This window comes from Rhinichthys klamathensis, unplaced genomic scaffold (assembly GCF_029890125.1).
Source record: "Rhinichthys klamathensis goyatoka isolate OS25496 unplaced genomic scaffold, OSU_Roscu_1.1 h1tg000139l_1, whole genome shotgun sequence".
In the NCBI taxonomy this organism is placed as follows: Eukaryota; Metazoa; Chordata; class Actinopteri; order Cypriniformes; family Leuciscidae; genus Rhinichthys; species Rhinichthys klamathensis.
The window spans coordinates 592,359-614,490 of NW_026606674.1; the positions used below are offsets into that span (position 1 = coordinate 592,359).

Genomic DNA, 22,132 nt, shown 5'->3' on the forward strand with positions numbered 1-22,132 from the left:
TTACGACAGCATGCTTTGCCAGTTATGTTTTTAGTTTTTTTTGTCCGTGTTAATGTATCATCTCACTTTAGAATACAATGTTAGTTCTTGTGACCCTGCTTATACTTAATTGGTCAGTGCTATATAGCAACAACACCAGCAACAAAAAACATGCAAGACTCTGCAGTTCTGTTCTGTCTCTGTCTTTGCATTTAAATAACCAGCCGTGATAGCGTTTAGCATGCAATATGCACAGCATTTAGAGTGCTAATCACAGTACAACAGTTTAACACACTCCATAAAGGAACAAACCAGTGTGTACGATTGATCAGGATGTGCATGGCTAGTGCAGAGGAGCTAGGCTGAGAAAACACAGGGCCTGTGAAGTGCACAGACACCAGGACTTTGTCGCAAACGCTAATGCAGACTTGAGGTGATGATACACGGGGGAACTTTTTGCTTGGGTACTTTCCCATTGAGAATGGGCATCAAATTTCTATCTGGATAATTTAGATTGTTCGTGGGCCCTGTGTCTCACCTGGTTGCCCTTTGACGGCAACATTGCCCAGCAACATTGCTCAGCAACATTGCTCAAAAAGCTGTCCTGTGTATCATCATGCAGATTCAGCACAATCAATGTGGTGGTGACAGCGCTGAATACCTATTTGCTTTTTTCTTTTCTCTCTCCCTCTCTTTTTACACATTGAGTAATCCTATGTGTGTAAGCTCAGATTTACATGTAGTGAAGAGGCTGGTTGTGATTTTAGGAATGTATTGATTATATCGGTATTATAAGGAAGGAAGAGAGGTAGGAAAAGAGATAAAGAGATAAAGAAAGAAGAAAGTAAAAGGTGAAGAAAGAAAGAAAAAAAATAAAGAAAGTCATATGTAAGAAAACAAAATTGAAGATCTAATCATCTTTGTAATAAGAACATTCAAGTCAAGTGAGGTGGACATCATCTCTAGAGCATTAAATGTTGAAATAGAGTTACACAGGAAGTATCCGACACATTTACACAAGGGCTCTGACATGTCAGATGATTTAATAAAGTTGTTCGTTCTTTTGGTGAGATGGACTTGTTTGTGGATGTGTCCGGTTCAAGGGCAAACTTGAGCGCCTCATTTGCATTCTTCTCTTTCTTTTGGCTCTCTCATGAATAAAGTAGGGCGTTAAAACGGCTGCATTTACATCTCATTTTACACAAGCACAGTTGAGCAACTAGGTCTGACTGGTCTCACCCATACCATTAACATAAAGAAAAAGATACTTTATTTACAACTTAAATATAGGGGGAAACGCAGCATTTTGATTATAGTCAGAATAATCAAACAATTTTGAGACGAAAGCTTTTAAAGTCTTGCAAGCAGTGCTCTTTAGCGAATGCATCTGTGTTTACCAATACCGAAAAAATTGTGTGCCTTCCGCACTTTTCAGTCAGGCTACGCTTTGGTCTGCTGCTCTCGATAGAAGCATGTGTATTGATGTAACATCCACAGCAAAATAAGCCTGACCATGTGATCATATGAGATATTTTGGCAGATGCTGTGTGCCTGGAGCTGAGGGGCTGAGGTGAGGAGCATCCAGCAGCGTCTCACAGTTCCGCTAGGCAGCACACTAATTGAGAAGTCGCTCAGGGGTTGAGCACAGGGGGCTCGCTGCACTGTGCTCCCTATCCAAATCAAGCCCCTGTAAGTGGGGCTGACATGGACCAATCACCATCTGGAGGTTCCTCCACTAAACCCCCACCACTCCCAGACTACCATGAAAGGATCTTCTGTTATCTTCCCCCTTCTTCATCTCCATAAAAGGCTCATTACTAAGGTGCTGCAACTGAGGGTCTGAAGCCAAGCATGTACTCACAAACTGCAGTGTAACTCTCGGTGAGTGGAGTTGACTGCCTTGTGTAGGTCCGTTGAGCTGCCAGTCACACATAGTGGTGTATAGTGTACAGATAGTGATGTATTCCAGAGTAAGCTTTGTTAGGTGAGGGTAACACATACATAGCATTGCAGAGCCCTAAAGCAAGCATTTCAGAGAAGGTCAGAGGTTTGAGTTGGGGCTGGGGTGCTTTGTTCTGTTCGGTTGTTAAACTTGTATGTGAAAGAAACTTGCTTAGTATCCAGTTAGATTCTAAGAGCCATTGTGGTCTCTTGAAAACAGCAAACTTACTGTATCACAGTAAAAAGGACTCATGCCATCAGCGGCTCTTCAGACTAAAGGTGTAAGCATAGCAGACAGGTCTGGAGAGAGGGAACTTGCTTGGACCAATGACCCACCAAGCTGTACTAAATAATTGGATGTTCAGAAAGTGTGAATGCAAGGAGTGAAGAACGCCTTAAACAATAAGCCTGAGATCTTCCATTTTAGCCCTCTGTGTGTTTCTCAGCCAAACAGCTGGGATTTTTTAAAAAGAGCTGTGGATTTACAGACTACGACACATGCACTTGAAGAGAAACCGGTAAACTGGGGGTGTAGGTTTTATGAGATTGTGATGCAGCCCAAATCGAGTTTACACCTAATGACAAAGGGCTAGCCAAAATAACTTTTTTTGTGCTTGCGTCTGATCCTACAACAACATGGTTGTCTTTGTTACTCTGCACAATTCGCTATGAATTGTTTAAAAGCTACCAGGCCATGCAAGACGATGCTTCAGAAGAGTAGGGTTTATTTATTCGGCCTTACTCTCAGGGCAGGGAATCCATTCCTGTCTTGTTTGCTGGATTGGGTCTGTTGCTTTATCACAGGTAAAAGAGGAGTTGGCTTTGGAGGGATTGTTCTAGGAGGTTGGAGAATGAGCTGCAAGGTTTTCAAATGGCTGTGTCATGAGCCAAGATGGCGGATGGCTTCCAAGCTCGCAACCCAGAAACAAAAGCCGATCGGTGTCTGCCAAAGCTCTGAGGGCAGCAGAGGGGCTTGCATATCTCGCCGTGTCAAGCGACAAGGCTGGTTATCACACTCTCACATGCCGGCAGAGAAGAGATGCCAGCCAAGGATGCAGTGGCACCACATCCCCGACCACAGCTGTGCCAGGCAAGGCAATGCTGCTTCTTGTAAAAGAACACTGAATTTCAAATTAAAATTGAAAATTAGAAAGAAAAACATGCTTGACAGTTACAGAACATACAGACCTATTAAAGTCTTCTAAAAGTACAAATCTCTCGCTTACTAATGCTCAGTCAGGCCTCACTAAAATGATATACTTGATCTTCAATATTTTCCCCCCAACAGCAGATATAATATGTGGCCGATATTCTTCAGCCGCACCTCTGCCTAATCTGTAAATCCAAGCGGATCATGGACTCACTAGAAGCAGAGAAGAGCTCAAATGAGGTAATATATGCATGGAAATGACCTACGGCAATCCTCACAAAGAGGGGGCTGAGAAAGGTCAAATAGCCTCAAAACTGTGCTCAAGTTTAATTAAAAAGACAAAGACGAGCGGTAAGTTCCATACGCTCTGCCCAGATTATGGCTTCTCGCTTAGGAGACCCAGGGCCTGGGTTCTTTGAGGAAGCTCCTGGACCTCTTCCCAGAAGGCCTTGCGCCATTTTCCCCATTCCTTTGATGTCAATATAGAGCATTTATCAAGTGAATAAAGGTTAATCTCTGAGGAGCAAGGATATCAAATGGTGGGGAGCAGAGGAAAAAGAAATCCACATAAATGTCTGCTGTAGAAAGTTAAGTTCAGGGTACAGGAGTGATCGCCCCAATGAGTCCAGTCAGCAGGTGCAGGATTTAATTTTGGCATTAAGCAATGGCCACAGTTTCTAAAAATTAATGTAATGACAAGAGTGCTGGGAAAAATGAAGCGCCCATATGGTCGTAATGCCTGTGGAGGTTTTTTCGACTGCGAGATGTATCACGACAACTATTTCGGGAAAGTCATCTCATCAAAAATGAAGCCTCATAAGGTAATAGTTGACTCAAGCTTAATATAACCTCGTTCGACGGCTTTAGGGACTCAAACAGACAAGGGAATAATGAGGGTAAGAACATATTTAGGTGCGTACGCACCTATTCATCCAGTGGAAACTTAGTATTAAAACCTTTTCTTTCAATGTCACTATACGTTATTGAGGCCTATTGTCATTGATGCATGTACACAATGTCATGAATGTCTTGGCAGTCTTGCTTTCTACTGTGTTCAAATCTTAGAGAGCTGTGAGTATATATAAAAAAAGAAAAAGCAAAAAACAAACAGAAGAAATTAATACAGCTGAATACGCTGAAAGGTACTATGAGCAGCAAAAAAACAGTTCCTCCAGCGTTACTATAACAGATAATGTCACACCCAGCAGGTAGTCGTGTTTTAGAGCATGTGTTCCTAAGCTAGCAAGGTGTTTTTCCACGGCCGACAATTTTAGCTGTAGCAAAATATCACCTGCTACCGGTGACACCTACTACCGTCAGGCGTCATGAATACAAAATGATGGCTTTCTGCAAACAGAGTATTTCAAAGCCATTTGTCTAATGCTTTGTGATTGTCCAGCTTTTGCACTACTGTCCAGCCAATTTCACTCTTGGGACAAAGTAAACACATTCATTTGGCAGGTGCAAGCTGAGATATACAGTAGTACAACAACTCTAATATAAACTCCAGTGAAGCGAAACACATTAAAATAAAATTACATTTAGAGGTATAAAGCAATAAAATGAGGCAAATGATGGACATTTAACTTCAGTGAAAACGGCTCTCGCTTTCGTTGTTTCGAGGGGAAACGGTGGCAGTCCAAGCAATAAATCCACAGGGGTTCCTATTCTTGCTCTGGATCAAATCAAACCCATCTGAAGCCCCTGGGTGGCCCTTTACTATCAGCTCGCAGGGTCAAAGTTGACAGTTAATCTAGCCTTGGCCTCATGGAGTCTGTCTACTCGTGGCACAGTTGAAGCCATCCAACATTTTGCATGCCATAAATCCACAAAACAAATAGGACTTGAAAAACAGTCATCCCTCTTTTCCCTCCTTCCTCTCTCGGTTTATTACAAGGTTCCCATATGCTGGCTCAAGAGTGCAGCAGCGCCTGGAAAAGGTAGGGCGGATTAGGTCTTTATAGTCCTCTCCCAGATTAGATGGAAATCATAACACAGACCAGTGCACTGAACTCTGACCCCTCCAAAACCAATTTCATTTGGAGAGATTGGAGTGATGTAGCTGGATGTCTATGTGGTACAGTGGAGAAAATTAAAGCAGGATTTGTAATGCATTCAAAGTGAGAGTGCACGGGAGAGGAGGTGAGCACAAATAAATTGCTGTCACTACCCTCCCACACACATCTCCGGCACCCTGTTTCAGTTATAACATTCATTTTAATGGAAACTTGTTGGATTAGAGGTGGTGTAGGGAGATTGGAGGAACACTTATTTGGAATTGCTCTGACCACAGGAATGGAACTATGCAGAGAACAACAAAAGCCGCTATTTTTAAAAGAGAGATTCTTTGCAAAGACAAAAAATTGTTCAGAGCCAAGTTAATTTTATACATGCCTTGAGCTGCAATGTATTGTGCCTCAGTGTAGCAAAAGAATACAGTAATACGACGATTTACAAAATTTGTTTAAAAGGATTGCTCACAAATACTAAAAACATATATTATATTCTTTCAAATCATTTTTTACAAATATTTAATCATTTATAACATTATATTAAATGATATTATATTATAGTAATAGTTATATTATTAAATTGTATTATATAGGCACAGTTGAGTAAATGGTAATACATTTGAATTATTTGTTTTCAATGCAACAAATCTATAATAAATACAATTTTTATAAATGTATATTATATTATTAACGTTGTATAGGCACAATAAATTTAAATTAATAAATTATTTGTTTAAGTAAATGCTATATATTTTTATGTTATTTTATAACTATAATAAATATAAAAAATATATTTTATAAATTATTATAATTTTTAAAACTACTTTATATTATAAAAAGTAAATCATGGATTTTCCTATTCTTCATTTTATTTATTTATTTATTTATTTTTAAAGTTTAGGCCACAGAATTGGATGGGACGACAGGGGGAAATGTGAGGTGGAAGTGGGGAGTGAGACATTCAAACACTGTCTTTGCCTTGTCCTGTTCTAATAGATAGGTTCGTGCTCTGGCAAAAGGTATGCTTAACAGTGCCAGGTGGTGACATCTTAATTTTTCACGGCTGGAAACATGGCCGTGCCCTACTCCCCAATCGCTCCCATGCATTATTCCTGCCTTAAGCACTCATCCTCTGGGAAAGCAGGGAGGGGGGGATGGGGCATTGTTTTACAAGGCGCCCAGCTGCGGCCTAGTTGCCTTGCCCTAGGTTCTTTTCAAGGAGTTGTCGTGGGTGACCCCCTCTGGCTGACAGTTATTAATAATAATGCACAGCGGGGAATAGTTCACCTTGTGGCGGTGGAGCGGCCGTTGCTGTTTAGAGGCTCGCTGTGCAGCCTCCAGGGGCACGAATCATACAGGACGCTACGGGGAAACAAATAAACAAACAGTGGGCAAGCGCGTAAAAACACGGTAAATTCTTACCTTTAAACTTTTTTTGGGGTCATTATTGTAGCTGTTGTAGTAGATTTATAGCTTGTGCTATGTTATATTAGCTTGTGTATATAGCTTGTACTTTGTTATAATACTTTTCACGAACTCTCGGGTGCCTACATAGGTGTTTGAAAACTACATTTTATATTTGAATTTGCATTTATCTCATCAGTGCGGCTTAGTTTGAAAGTGTCCCAAATTCAAGAGCAAAATAATAAAGAAATAGTGCGCCAAAAAAACAATCCGGAGCGTTCAATCTTCTAGAAAAATGCAAAAGCATTAAACCTTAAGTTTCTGTTCATTGTAATTGGATGTAAGAAGGCGACTTGTGTGTTCGTCATAATTTCTCCTCATGTTCCACAGATGAAGGAATGTCATACGAGTTTAAAAAAACACGCAAATGATTAATTTTTAGGTGAATAAATGTACCCTTGAGTTCAAATGAAAACCTGGCTTGCTTGAAAACTGGTCATCACAAGGTTTCATTTGCAGTATCAAAGCAGAAAGAAACAGAAGACGGTGACGGGCTGTCTAATGAGACGGGGGGAATAAGGAGGTAAAGTATCCAGAGCCGCAACACCATTAAAACCTTCACTGGGAAGAAGCCCTTTTGTACACGCTGAGTGCTCTGTTGTAACGAGTGCCGTTGAGACTGAGCGCTATCCGGGGCTGTGAGAGACGGCACACCCGCTGAATCCACACCTCAAGTGCTTGTGATCCCGCAACACTAAAGCCCACTCCTATTGGAGCCCCTCTCTTTGAGGATTTACCTCCTTAAAGTCATCAGAGTTCATAAGGCCAAAATGAAGGTTGGATAAATCAAACTCTCCAGTGAGCTATGGTTTGGACATTAAATACTTTCGGAAAGTTGATGTCTAAAACTTTTTTAACCAACACTTTGCTAATTGTTTTTAATTTTTATGGATGTTGTGACCAGTCACAGAACCTAAATCATACATTTTCCCTTAGACATTAATTAAAATTTTAATGCTGATAAAAAAAAAAAAAAAAGTTCATGGACATTTTATGCATCACCTTCACATACTAGAGATTTAGACAATTGTTTTGTTGGCTAATTAGACTGTGTTGTACAAACAAAGATGGAAAGAAAGCATGCAAAAATCACAAGACTTTAAAACAAAAGTAATACATTATGTTTTACATCACAAGGCTGTAATTATTAATGACAATAATACTTTCTTTTCTTTCATTCAATACTTTAATACTAGTCTTTCATTAGCTTTAAGAAAAAGCCATTGTTTAAAAGACAGGAAAGGGAAAAAACAATTACAGCACAGGTGCACCCACAGAAAACAGCTTTATGCAGGGTGCAGAGTGTTTTCAAAAGCAGACCTTGCAAACACGTCCCCCAGGGCCTAGAAATTTGTCAGCTAAGATGGCGCTGCCAACAAAAGTAACACAGGATGCTCATAAAGAATCTTAATGTTTTAAAACCAAACAACATGCGTTTGAAGTGTTGTGTAGCATTGTAATCGCACTGAAGTGAAACATCTCAACATAAATGGTAAATTGTTCTTCTGTCAACTGTTTTGTTTTATGTGTCATTAAAGGATTTTATCTTAATAGTCTTTATTCAAAGAGCATATTTCACCTCAGTTTTATGGCAGTCGTTTTGCTGTAGACTAGAAATGGTCTGGGCACGGATTGTAACTGTTATATCAAAACAATATTTACTATATTAACCTGAAAAATATACTTTAAAGGGATAGTTCACTTTGAAATAAATTTTTTGTATGTTTTAGCTTACCTCTAGGGCATCCAAGATGTAGGTGTCTTTTTTTCCGCAGTAGTTTCAATTTTGATATTTTTAGGTCAAACCGTTCTTGTCTGTCAGTCATATAATGCAGGTCTATGGTAACTTCCTCAAAGAGCATGCACAGAGAAGTCCAAATTAAACATGATTTAATGACTCGTAAATGTAAGTACATATTGATGGCCTAAGACACGAAACGAGCGGTTTGTGTGAGAAAATGAACAGTATTTATATCGTTTTTACCTCTTGTAAACACAGCCACGTCCAAGTGATCTGATGGCGCCGGCGCTTCGGTCTTTTCCGGCAAGCGCCGGAAAGCGCCGGAAGTGATCTCTCGCGCGTGTACGTCACTCATTGTTTACACAGAACAGAGATTGTAGGTAAGACGGCTAATTAAAATGGTACTTATATGCGCTTATCCAGGATGTTTAAACCGTCGTAAAAGAAAACAATTAAAAAATAAAAATAATAAAACAAGTGTATGAGTGACGTACACGCGCCATCAGATCACTTGGACGTGGCTGTGTTTACAAGAGGTAAAAACGATAAATACTGTTCGTTTTCTCACACAAACTGCTCGTTTCGTGTCTTAGGCCATCAATGTGTACTTACATTTACGAGTCATTAAATCATGTTTAATTTGGACTTCTCTGTGCATGCTCTTTGAGGAAGTTACCATAGACCTGCATTATATGACTGACAGACAAGAACGGTTTGACCTAAAAATATCAAAATTGAAACTACTGCGGAAACAAAGACACCTACATCTTGGATGCCCTTGAGGTAATGATGCGTTCAAGTCCTCCTGGGGAAGTTCGTACGTACGAGGTGGGAAGTCGTGTTTACGACGACAGTGCGTTCAAGTCACTTTCGTCGGAGGAAGATGGCGGAGTACTTTCTCTTAATTAATTACACAAAAACACAGTAAGGTTCTTAAACTCTTGTTCTAGAAAATGAAGAACAAAGAAATGTGCATCGGATGTACTTTGTTTTTTTTATGTTTTTAATTAATTTATGAAGCCACTGCCAACTTTATCGTTACATGTTGCACTGTTATATTATAATGCCATCATATTCTGTGCAGGCAATTCGCTTAACTGCGCTGTAAATAAGAAAACCTTGACGATATCACTGCATAATATTTAAGTATTGTGGTATTCCGCCATGTTTCTCAGTGACACGCCCACAACTCGGAAAGATCGGGGCTTAGAGAAAATCCCGAACTCCCCACTGGTATTTACGACATTGTGGTGGCGTTCAAGTGCGTTCAACTCGTAAATACGATCTATACGAGATAACTTGAACGCACCAAGGGGGTAATCCATCGACCGGAAGTTGAAGCCGGCCGGGTGCCGCCATGTTGTAGCAGAACTTCACTTGCGTTAGCATTTCCATTGACTCCCATTCATTTTGGCGTCACTTTGACAGCGAATAACTTTACATCTGAGGCGTTTAAAGACTCCATTTGTCCATTATTTATTTCTAAAGAAACACGACAATGTATAAAGGGCTCCATTACCTTCTATGTTACATTATGGCCCCGTAGAAACAGATTTAGTAAAAATAGGCTAACGATTGCGTCATAACCACTCGACTCTCTGTCGCGCTGTACAGAAATGACCGTACAGACAGGAGGAGAAGCTCGCAGGCAATCGGGGGGACGTCCCGTCAAGGGAGAAGCCCATAGATAATGAGTCCATAAAAGCAACGGAATACTTACTCCTGCTCACTCACGCCAAATAACTCTTTGCTCAAGTTCCCCGTCTCTGCCAGATTAACGTTGGCAGTTTTCACGCATAGCTACTAGAAGATTAACGTCTGTCAGACAGGTTGCTCACGTCATCAAGCTTAGTTTGAGTCGGTCTGAGTCTGTGCGTCAGGAACGGAAGTGCTCAAAAATCGCTAAAAGTGGGCTTCAACTGTCTCAACTGAGTTCCAATGAGATGGCTCTGTCCATTTCTTTTACTGTCTATGGAACGCACCATAAGCTAAAACATACCAAAAATTTATTCCAAAGTGAACTATCCCTTTAAAGTGTCTCACTATGTAGGTACATAAACATTAACATTACCTCAAATATGTCAGAGTTTATCAGTTTATCCTAATTTTTAAATGTAGCTTTCCAAGCATACTCTACATTTAAAGTTGGTAAATTAAAGATAATTAAAAACAAAAAAAGTAAGTAATTCCATTGAAGCCATTTAAACTCTCCGATCATTTATTTTTCAGAGTACTATTTATTGGTCACAAAAAATGTCTTTTAGGGTTAGGTATTAAACTTAAATAAGTAAATTGACAACAAATGCCCCTAAACACTAATACAGTACGAGTCAAAAACAGTGACTCAAACAGCAGATTTGAACTAGATATTTCTTTACAAATTTCAAAATGCTTCTGCAACTTTTTTGTTTCACTTACACTTACCACCCAAACTTAACTAAAATTAATCCGAACTCCAGTCAGAATTTGTTTTTAACCAAATGAACAATTGCAATTCATATCAAAGTTCGTATGAGATAGAGGTCAGCCTGCTTGTCTCTCTCTAGTGTGAGAGTGTGTATGACAAAAACCAGCAATGTATACAATTTGATAATGGTACTGTACATGGCTACTGATGTAAAAGTTCCTGGAATATTTTGACAACAGCGAAACCATTGTCACGTTAGTTACACCTCAATATCGATTCTGGCAGTAAAACACAAAGTAAAATGCTAGAAATGCTCTGTTTTAGCACTCTATGTTTGCTATAACCGAAGTCCTGCTTAAAGCCCTTCAGAGACCGAGAGCACTGCTCTGTTTGTGAACATCTGCACTGGTCATTAGAACGAGAGATGGCCTCAATCTTTCAGCTAGCTTCAAAACAACTGAAGAAAACACAAGACAAACTACACCGGGCTGCACTGCGCTAGTCCCGCCGGAGAGACCAGGCTAACCTTTGACAGACAACATAGCAACGACTGTTACTTTAGTGTCATGTCAGCTAACAATAAATGCGTTTATATTTGAGAGTTACTGCTCTTATCAGCTGAGGGCGTAAACTAGAGCACAGGAGAACTAGAGAACTTCTGAACCAAGAAGTTATGCATTTGTGACCTTTTCAAAATTACAAGGAGAGTGTTAGCAGGTTAGCCGAAGAAAGAAATGAGCATTGCACACCTGCACAGCACCCAAAACATAGATTAAACTAAAATAGCTGATTGGACACAGTTTGTGTTGAGGTCCACATACTGCGATTTTTCAAATAATTTGTCTCTGTCTCCTTAGGTGGTGACTCTTTGGACTGCTCAATGGCACAAACCCAAGTATGATGCTTCTTATGTTTTCAAGGGCGATAGTAGCCGAACATCACTTTGCATGGATGCGGAGAGCAACGACTGCATCCAAGGTACACTATTTTTTCTTTTATAAAATATGTAAGCCACCTGCAGTTTTTAATACAACTACTTTATCTTGGCACCGTCCTGTCGTTTTAAAATGTACATCCTGAAATCATCATTTCATGATCAAACAACAAAGTAATTATATCTTTATCTGTAAGTGTGCAACCAAAATGAATCATTCTGTTCAGCATAAGTTCCTGACTTTAAAGATTGCTCTCATTTTGTTGACCTAAAGATAAACATATGGCACATACATAAATGCATACAATCTACGCGTGACTTCAGATGCAAATACTGTATGAAAAAGTGAAAGATACATTTTTATGGTTCATTTCCAAAAGTTTACACAGCACAAGGTAGATGCGGACCACAGAGTGGTTCCTGAATGAGGGGCGAGAGGGGAAAAAAATACAAGTTATTACAACCAAACCATGCTTTACATGTTGGTTATCTTTCACCGATAGCCAGCTTTCCATAACGGTAATAAATCCAGTCATGTTGACTGCTCTGTGAGTTTGCTTGCATTTACAATCTTAGTAAAACCACTGTAGAGGAAAATTGAAGTTGGATTTTAAAAAAATGAATGAATAGATAGATAAATAAATAAGTGGTCACCCAGCGCTGTCTTTAAAATGGATGCCTGAAATTTACAGTTTTCCATTAACTGATGCCTAACAGCTTCCCTCTCCCTGCTTGCATCATGGGCTTTCCTGTCAGTAACTACTTTCTGACAGGGTTCATTTCTGCCCGTTTCTCAACTTAAATGTGTCCGTCGCTTTTTTGTCTGTGCCTTTTAACTTTATCGCTCCCCGCTATAAAAATGTAACCGCATCGGCATTAACACTGGCACGCCGGTTATTACTTTTATCATCAATGGAGATGTCCGCACGGTATCAAAAGAATAATTTGTTGTTGATATGACAGGCCAATACCATTTACTCATATTTTGAGAGCAACACGAGCATAAAGTCGGACCCGATAATGCTTTCCATCAATAATTACCTTCTTGATGCTTTGAATATGAATCAAATGATATTCTATCCCCAGACCAAAACGATTTCTGCCTCTCCCTTCGACTACAAAAAACCCCACATCATATTTGGTAATACGTACTAAGGGAGACAGGTCCGGGAAGGCATAAATCTTTTCTTTTTTTCTTATTTAATTTGTTTTTGTGTGTGTTGCGATAGGGATTATTATTTCTCAGCTGGTGGGATCACATCGCTCATGGTTGTAGACCCCTGAAGAATTCTATTAACCCTGGTTATGTCAGCCTTAATAACATGCCACACTGCTAAACAGGACTGGATTGATTCTGTGCAGACGTGGGGGTGGGGAATCTTGTATAATAAATCCAAGCATAATTTACTTGGAATAAGAACGAGCGAAATAGAAGACAGAACAAAGAGAAAGGGATTAAGTCTATCTCTTATCTCGTCGGCACTAACTTAGGAAAATAAATAAGGAAACGATCCAATCGAGGGGAGTACGTTGGAGCGCTCTGTAGAACTGCCGATTGATTGGCTCGTCAATGAAGGCTGCTTTTCTTTTGTTGTGTTGCAGATGTGATTTGAGGAACTGGGACCGTGCCACACTCGCCCCTAATTTGCTGCTGGCGAGGAGACAGCGAGCTGGAGGCGCTGGAAGACCACTCATGTGATGGCCAGAATCGAATCAATTCAGTCACCTTGAACTTTGAAGATAAACGAATCACATGGGCGCAGTTGGCCTCTCTCCTACCTCGCTATCGGTGAGGTGTGTTGTCAAATTATTAAGAGAGATATTACAGAACATACACATGCACAAGAACCTTATTAGGTGCATCTATTTCAAACCGTCACCTCACCACGAAGAATGATCTACACGTCTCCTAATGACACATATGGAACCATCTATCTCGTCGCCGTTGTTGTTTGAGGCACAAACTTGTGAGCGTCGTCGTGAATGAAGATGCAGTTTAGGAGGGCATAGTCAATGAGGCTTACTGCAAGATGGTAATCTCAGCCTGCCTCTGGCCCTCTGGCGATGCTTTACAGTCGCGTTTCCCCAAAGCCTGCTTGTGTACCGCGCCTAATGGAGACTCTCTCATCGCCCATGCCAAAATTAAATGAACTGTGCCATTTCAAAGCGCCTCCTGCCTACTGTAGCTTCTAGCACGCTCACAAAGCTGTGACTCCCTGGAGCGTCCCGTTGAGCATTTACATCATTTTTTTATACATACTGTAGCACACACGTATACGCGAGTTTACTAACATGAGTGTGTGTAACTATTAGGTAGAGACACTAAGAGAGAACAAAATGCTGCTTTGTAGACCTAGATTACAGCTGCATGATATAATTATATAATTTTTTTAAATGTTGCAAAATGAACAGCGTAATAATGCTGTGGTAGCTAAATGATTTGAATGCATTCATTCCTAAAGTTCACGAAGATGCAGAGAGTATCCTGCCCATTGTCTTAGGTTGTGTACACACTTGTGACATCATATATGTAATGTAAACAAGTAGTAGCAATGCCAATGTAAGATGAAAAAATATATATATAATTTGAAAACAATATATAATATTTATGTATTATTTTTATATTCCATTTTATGTATTAATATTTTATTTAATAATATTTATTTAATGATACATTTAAAATAATTATAGTAATTAAAAAAAAAATTGTAAGTTGTGTGTGGCCAATCAAAGGTCAAATACCACAAACCTCTTCAGTCATGTAAAGTCCATGAAAAACAAGCTCTCAGATTATTAGATTTCAATTTGATTGTCACAAATTCTGGAGGATGCTTTTTGTAGAATATTGCTTTTTTTATGGTCACGTGATGCTTTCTTTGCACATAGAATGTGTCATTATTTTCTGGCTTTAAATCTACTTGAAAATAATTTAAAATGATTTGATTGCTTCAAAAGTTAACTGCATATCATATTTTTCCTACAGATCTTACACCCCTACAAGAAAGTAGCTTATGCACTCTTTCCATTTTACCCATTAGGAGAGAATGACCAGACACTAAATATGTTAGAGTCTATGTTTGTCTGTTAGCCAAAAATGTATACTAGAAGACTTGTTGCTTTTAAACTAATGTTGGGGACATACATAGAGTAAAGTATGGAATTGAGAGGTTGGGTTTCTAAGGGAAACCTTCCATCAGTGGACAAAGGTAAGCTGATTGAACAAGAACCAGGGTGGTCTTTTGCTAAACAATGTCCTTCTATCAAGCCTCAGTGTGTTGATTGAATTCAACAAGTGAATCCATTGGAAACTCACAGAAATGGGAGCAGTTTATAGGCTCATAAAGATCCCCTTTGAGCTCCTTTTCTATTATGAAGAGCAAAGGATATCTAACAGCATGGGAGAACTCTGGGCGTTAAGGGCGGCCATTAAAGCCAGTGTTAACAGCAATATGGCTTTTTGTGACACTTGCTTTGTTTTGAATTTGACATAAGGCCCTCAGAGAGGTCTCTTTTGAATGTGGTACAGATTCAGCTGTTTTCAGTGACATTTTGTGTGTGTAGTGTCTAGAGTGCGTGTTATTTTACAAATAATGAGTTTTTCCTCTTACCGTAGGTAGTCCCTCCGACAGAGGATGAGGTTGGCTTTGGTGTACAGCGTGGAGCCCACCTCTCCGAGACGGCAGTCGCAGCAGGCGCACTTGAGGCAGTCTTCGTGCCAGTACTTGTCCAGGGCCTTCAGCAGGTAGCGGTCCTTGATTTTCCGGTTGCAGCCGGCACAGCCCTTTGGCTTGGTGTCCGGCTGGACGGAGAGCATTTGTATACCTGCGGAGAAAGACAACAAGGGGCGACACAAAGGTGAGAACATGGTTCCTGGTTACTTTTGCAGGTAAAATCATGTGCTCTGCATTTCAGTCAAGAGATGAACACACACTTTTTAGTCAACGATAACAAGAAGCCAATGTAGCTAACATCCTCCTCTTCCCCCTCTTTAGGGGAGGGGCCAAAGCTTGCCCCCAGAGCAGGCATTGTGTAGCCCTTTACAGGGCGTGAAAGGGCTTTGTTGGGTAGAGAGGGAACAATGTGGGCTCATGCTGAAGGCCTGTAATTAGTATTCTCCTTCCATACAGAGGAAAGTAAGCTGTACCCCACTCCCCCCACGCCACCACTCCGGCCCCTCTTTTTGTCCTGGCCCAAAAAGTTTCTGTCCTACATTTTTACAAGTACGTCTGATTCTGAACCGTTGTCCTGCCATGGAGACAGTCCCCATTTCTCACCTTGTGCAGGAGAAGCTGTCAGAGCCATAGATTCCACCTAATGTATATGCTGCTCTTGGAGGGGGGTGAGAGCGCGAGCAGTGAGAAATTGCGAACTTTGAGTGAGAGGGTCACCGCGAGATTTCTCAGCTGTGGTAAATTGAGTGTCTCTGTCTGAATTGAGGACCTCCCTCGGGATAGTTATAATGTGCTCTTCGCCGCGATGCGTTGTCCGGGCAATCTCGCTGAAATACATTCATAGAGGAATATGAGATTAAAAAGCCTTGTTTGGAATTCATGAATCTCTCTTGACAAGAAAAGTTTGTGAAACATTTGGTGTAACATTGAGTATATTTGGTAGATTTCCCAAAAATTACATTTCTGACATCATTTACTCCCCAACATGTCATTACAAATTTGTTTGACAGCTTCATGGTATGGATAAAACATACGCAATGAACGTGAATCAAGGCTTTCAATCCCTAACATCATCTTTTGCGTTCTGCAGAAGAAAGAAAGTCATATGGGTTTGGAACGACACGAGGGTGAGTAAATGTTGAAATTTATTTTTGGATGCATGTCAACACATTTGGAGACCATTAAGACTCTGCCCTACCTAACAGACAGAGAGTTTGCCGCTCTCTTTTTTTTTTTTAAACATGTGGCCTTGACGATAATTACTTTCAAAAATGATTTGCCAAAAGCGTGGCAGTTGGCCCTCACAGAAAATAAACAAGACAGTGCACCAATTAGTAAGACTGAGGACAGGTGTGAAATTGTTTCAATTCAACTGAGCATTACAATGCAGGGAAAGGAACAGCAGGTAGCCGATCCCTCTAGGGTCATAATTATAGCCTAGAGCAAATATCTGATGCAGTACCATAGGCTTAGACTGTGAACAACTTCTTTCTGCTGTAGGACCATGCTCGTTAAGATGTAGGAACATTCAATGAAAATAAGGCAAGGGATAATGATGATTTCTTCGACCTCGCTGGTGTTTTTATGTCGCTTTATTTTGAGTTTATTCAAAGGAGAGGGCTTGATGAGGGGAAAACTGCAAGGAGGCACATCAGACAGGTAGCACCGCCACACTGTTTGTCCCATTGTGTTTAGGCTGTTGAGCTTTTAATTGGCTGGATTGGATTGTAAGAGGAGCACACGGCTGATTTCCTCTGCTATGCATCCTTGTTCTGTCCCACTCATCCGCACCGTCCCAGCTCGCCTGGTTAACACAACAAAGTCACCGCCTCTCATTACCAAACCAAAGAAGTTAGAGTTTCGACTCCCCTCTGTCCACAATCATGGTTGGTCCCAAATTAATCGATTATGGGACAAATTAACTAGCCCTTCCATTCAAAAGCCTGGATGTCCAATTTCATGTTCTCTAATGTTGGGGGCCTCATTGATTTTCCTATATCAAACAGTGAACAAAAGATTAATCTAACACACTGGAATTGGGCCTAGGTAGCCATTTTAAAAAATACAGTAACCAAATGATTTTTCCACTGATGCAGAACAGTGTCCAGAACTACTTTGATCGTGCACTAAATGTTCTATGAATCTCCAACGTAACCGATTCCTGAACGTATGACTCTTATGAAGCGGTTCTTTTTAGTGAATTGGAATCATACATCGTGACCAGTATCGTTCGATTCCTTGTCGAATGTCTATTATGAGTCGGTTATTTTTAGTGACACAAAAACGTAGGCTACAGCGCGACCAACATAGCCCAAACCCGGAACGAATGACTCGTATGAATCGGTTCTTTTTAGTGAATCAAAAACATGCAGCGCAACCAGTGTAGTCCGAGTCCTAAATTACTCTTATGAGCCGGTTCTTTTAGCGATTCAAACACACTTTTGAATCAGTACGAGCTGTTACTGAATTTATCCTGACGCTTGATTAAACCGCAATTATTACTTTCGTCATGTTCGACTCGAAATGAACCAAGCTGTGGTGTTAAGGCTCGTGAGACTTAAAATAGTGTTTTTACTGACTGAATGTCATGAGATGTACATAAAAATACGCATTATGAGTTATTATACCCAGGGGTTATGGCTATTTCATAACAAATAAATCAATACTTAATGAAATGTCACCACATGCCGCCTCTGAGAAGTCTATGAAAAGTATAGCCTGTGTAAACCCATCTTCTGAAAGAACTGAAATAAATGTATTTTCTTATTTGTATATTGGTTCTGATGAAATCTGAAACTCGTGGTTTGGCAATAGATTGCTAAGGGCAGTAAATGCAAAACGAATCGCAGTTTCTTGCGAAATATTTCTTCCTCAAGAGTAGGCTACACAAAGAATCATTGGAACCGTTAATGATTCGGAATCGTTACGCGCAATGGACTTCGCAACAAAAATCGGTAAATGCTCATCCCTATAGGTGTGGGACATGAGTGTCCTTTTTTGTCTCTGCTCGCTCACTCAGATCTTTCATTATGTCCCGTTCGCATAGTGATACGATGCTCTTTGTGCGCTTCACTGTTCGCAGACTGAAGGGGAAATTTCAGGCTAGACTTGGCAAACACCGAGAGCAAAGTACCAATTTGATTTCACATCACAGCTGCGCGAGCCGGAGATGCTGACATTTCACCCTCTTATCAGTTTAATTACTGTTGCCATGGCAGCGTAGTGCACGGAAAAGGCCAATAAGATTTGCAGCTTGCAAAATGACGAAATGAAACCGTTAACGTGTTAGACACAATGATACGCAACGGCACACCATAGCGTTATTTACAATTGTTTAAGCAAACCGAAAAGCGAAAATTCACACACGGGAAAAAAATGAGGAAAATGCTTGGCTTCAGTAAAATGCAGCTGTATGGGGTTAGACAAAACTGCGCTATACGCATAGAAACATCCCAACTACTCAGCCACACATTTAAACACATCACACTCACGTTGATATGATGCAAAACAGAGCTCTTACCGAAACTTTTCTCCCTTTTCTGCATTGGTTGACCCGCTTCGGCTCCCAGAAACACCATGCAACAAGACGAGGCGCGAGCCAAAGATGCGCGTGAAGTGAGCAGCTGTATGCGCGCGAGGGTGCTTCGCTTTTGTTACAAGTAACAATCCACCTCGCTTCGCCAGAAAAGAGTGAAAACGTCGAAAACACCAATCAACAAAACACGGGAGGGAGGAAAAAAAGAAAGAGCGAGCCGCTATCGCTCAGCGCCACACGCTGTTAAGACTCCGTTTGTCACAACAGTGCTCGACTATGAAATTAGATCGACCAGCAGCCGTGGCGAGGCAAGTGGCGGCGAACAAATGACAGCGGATGACAAAGGCATATGCTTTACCCCTTCGCGCGCGCCGTAATCTTATAATCCTATAGTGCCTCTCGCTATTCGCCTATTTCAGTGCGCGTACAGTAAAAGGCACGAAGTTGGATGTAAACAAGGGACAACAAACAGGAACTCGCCTAGCCTATACTAAAACGAAATCATATTTTGTCCAGCATTTACGAACTACATTTGTTCAGAAGCATGCCATATTTTTTAGAATGTAAACACGAATTCAACCTCGACTACATTACCAACACCTTTTGCAAATTCTTTCAAGCTTTAAAAAGAGCACTGAATCCCCCGACTTAATCGTTATTTTTAAATTACAAACTTTAATGCAAATTAAGTACGTACATTAAAATGCTTATGCTCATGCACATCCTTTACATATATATTATGCTATATATCCAGTGCTGTCTTATTGAGTTAATGTCTATCTATTGTTTGTCATTTATATTTGATAAATTGCAGATAGCTTGGATGTATGTTACGCGTTTTGCTGGATCAGTTTATCTGAAATAATTTGAATCACATGCGCAAATGATGCGATGCATCTACGTGAGGCACACACTGCATTTTGTATTAAACACCAAAGACCACTTAAAGCAACCTCGGCTGATTAGGCAATTAGTTTCGCAGTGTATTAAGGAGCAAAAGAATGAGAACAAGTCCGTTCGGAAAATACAATTAATGCACAACACACTCACCTTCTTGACCAAGTTATGCAGAAGGTTAACTTAGGATAGAGCACCGACTCCAACTCAATATTCCTCGGAGCAAAAGTTCACGAATCTGACATTGCACCGCGGATAAGAGTGATCTTCAGGTTAAAAATAATGAGGTCCACATGGATCATCTACGAGTAGTCTACTTGTTCGCACCAAAAGCTACAGGTGTTCTCGCGCGAGCCGTCATGTATTGAGTATTCTGAGAAGGCTCACAACAACTTGCCCAGTGAGTGAGGAACGAGCAATAGTGAAGCCTAGCTTTATTATCTTCAAACCCAATCCCTCACCAGTGAGACATTACACGAGGAGGAAAAGGTCATTCGGTTATTACCGACAGCCGGAGTAACGGAGCGCGCGCTCGCTAACACAAACTTAATGCTCACCTCTCTGAGACGCGCGCGCAAACATGCTATGAGCTCTGTTCTACACGTTTAGACTCTCTCTCTCTCTCTCTCTCTCTCTCTCTCTCTCTCTCTCTCTCTCTCTCTCTCTCTCTCTCTCTCTCTCTCTCTCTCTCTCTCTCTCTCTCTCTCTCTCTCTCTCTCTCTCTCTCTCTCTCTCTCTCTCTCTCTCTCTCTCTCTCTCTCTCTCTCTTTTAGAAGCTCGGCAACAAATTCGCAGTGCTAGTGTTTTATTGCAGAACCGGATTCGTAAAACAGATAATTCGTAAAACAGATACATTGATACATTGATACATTGTCTGTCATTTTAACAACAGCGTTTTGTGCACGCGCAACTGTTTTACTATAGCCTAATAAATGCAGGCAAATACACTCTAATAAATACACTTTTACGTAAGAACCAAGTTTCACAAAGAACTTTTTATTCTGATTCTTTAGGAAACCATCTGATGCTTTAAAGGAACCAGAAGCCAGTATGCTGCTGACATGAAGAACCTATAATTTAATTTCAAAAACTTTTTAATAAAACAAAATCATGTGAATAAATCAAGAATCCTTTAAAAACAAAAATGGTTCTTGATAATGACAAACATGTACTTTGCTGATCACAAGGAGCTGCAGTAAACCACTGAGGAACATTTCATTTTAAGAGTGTAAGAAAAATGTATACAGTATGCCATTGGACTTGCACACCAATGTGTGTAGTTCTCAAATCCAGGAATATTTTGGTCTTCTATGAAATCAACACACCCAATTCATTCACTATTTAAGTGATTCATTTAATAATTGTTTATAGGCTATGTTGGTTCAGACCATATTAATCAGAGCTGTCTTGATTGATTTTGAAAAACAATTGACGTAATCTAAAGCAGTGCCCTTTTTTCTCCTATTTATCCTTAAAGTCCCACCAGTAACACTTTTACTTGCACCAAACCAGAAATGTGTTATTCTGGTTCATGTTGGATATCATTTAGCATCATAATCACTAATACTGTTGGTAAACAGACTCACCAAGTAGTGCCTTATAAAACTTGTACTCATTATGCACATTATTTTGTTTTCTGTACTTAAGCCAAAATCTTTCCAGGTAACCCTTTAGAAATCACTGATCTAACTTCAAAGGCAAATTATTTTAGGGGGGGAAAGCATATCAGCTTTCCTACAGTTTTATCTTTAATCACTAATCACACATTTAAAAATACCCTTTTTAGTTAAAAAATAATAATAATCTGATGACTTCTGAATAAGCCTACGATATCTTGCACTTTGTGAGTGATCTCTTGTCTGAAAGTGTTACACTGGTTTGTCTGCTTCCACTTATAGGCCTAAATCAAGCTGTATTACCCCAGGCCAAACAATGAAAATTTTCCCTTATTGAACTTTCATGCTGTGTGATCACTGTGCACTTGCAAGATCAAAGTCCATGAATACCTATGATAAAATTTTTAACTGTGTATGTGTAGGTGAGAGAGAGAGAGAGAGAGGGAGAACTGTTTTTCACAGTTGCTTTTTCAGCCTGTGTTTCTAAAGCTATTCCTCGCCCATTGGTTACACCTGTTCACTCTAATTAGCACTGCTTGATGCCCATGTTACCGAGGTAGGATGAATCACAGGCCTTCAGTGCCACCTACCCTCCCTCCCCACACACATACACACGCAGTGAGAGAAAAGGAAACATAATCACACACTCACTGTAGAGTTTATTTTCTGTCATGGCCCAAAATAAGTAATTTATCGTCAGCCCAGTTTGGAAGTGACTAAACTGAGAATGTGGAGACAGAGAACTGATGGTAAGAGAGTGAGTAGTGGTAAGATTGTGGCCCCAT

General features: G+C 40.3%; 1 protein-coding gene across 4 annotated transcripts in view; it reads right to left on the bottom strand.

Moving 5' to 3' along the window:
- Window positions 1-22,132, bottom strand: part of lmo3 (LIM domain only 3) — a 43,996-nt gene that overhangs the window by 20,166 nt on the left and 1,698 nt on the right. Inside the window, exons 1-3 of one of the 4 annotated variants that reach the window (XM_056257493.1) lie at window positions 19,885-20,331; window positions 15,903-16,126; window positions 15,237-15,450 (exon numbers count right to left, since the gene is read on the bottom strand). In XM_056257493.1, coding sequence (XP_056113468.1) covers window positions 15,237-15,450; window positions 15,903-15,930 — 242 coding nt within the window. In that variant the 5' untranslated portion in view covers window positions 15,931-16,126; window positions 19,885-20,331. Of the gene's footprint in view, window positions 1-15,236; window positions 15,451-15,902; window positions 16,127-18,819; window positions 19,314-19,884; window positions 20,332-22,132 lie in introns of those variants that run through there. The other 3 variants (XM_056257492.1, XM_056257491.1, XM_056257494.1) reach the window with 3 other exon arrangements.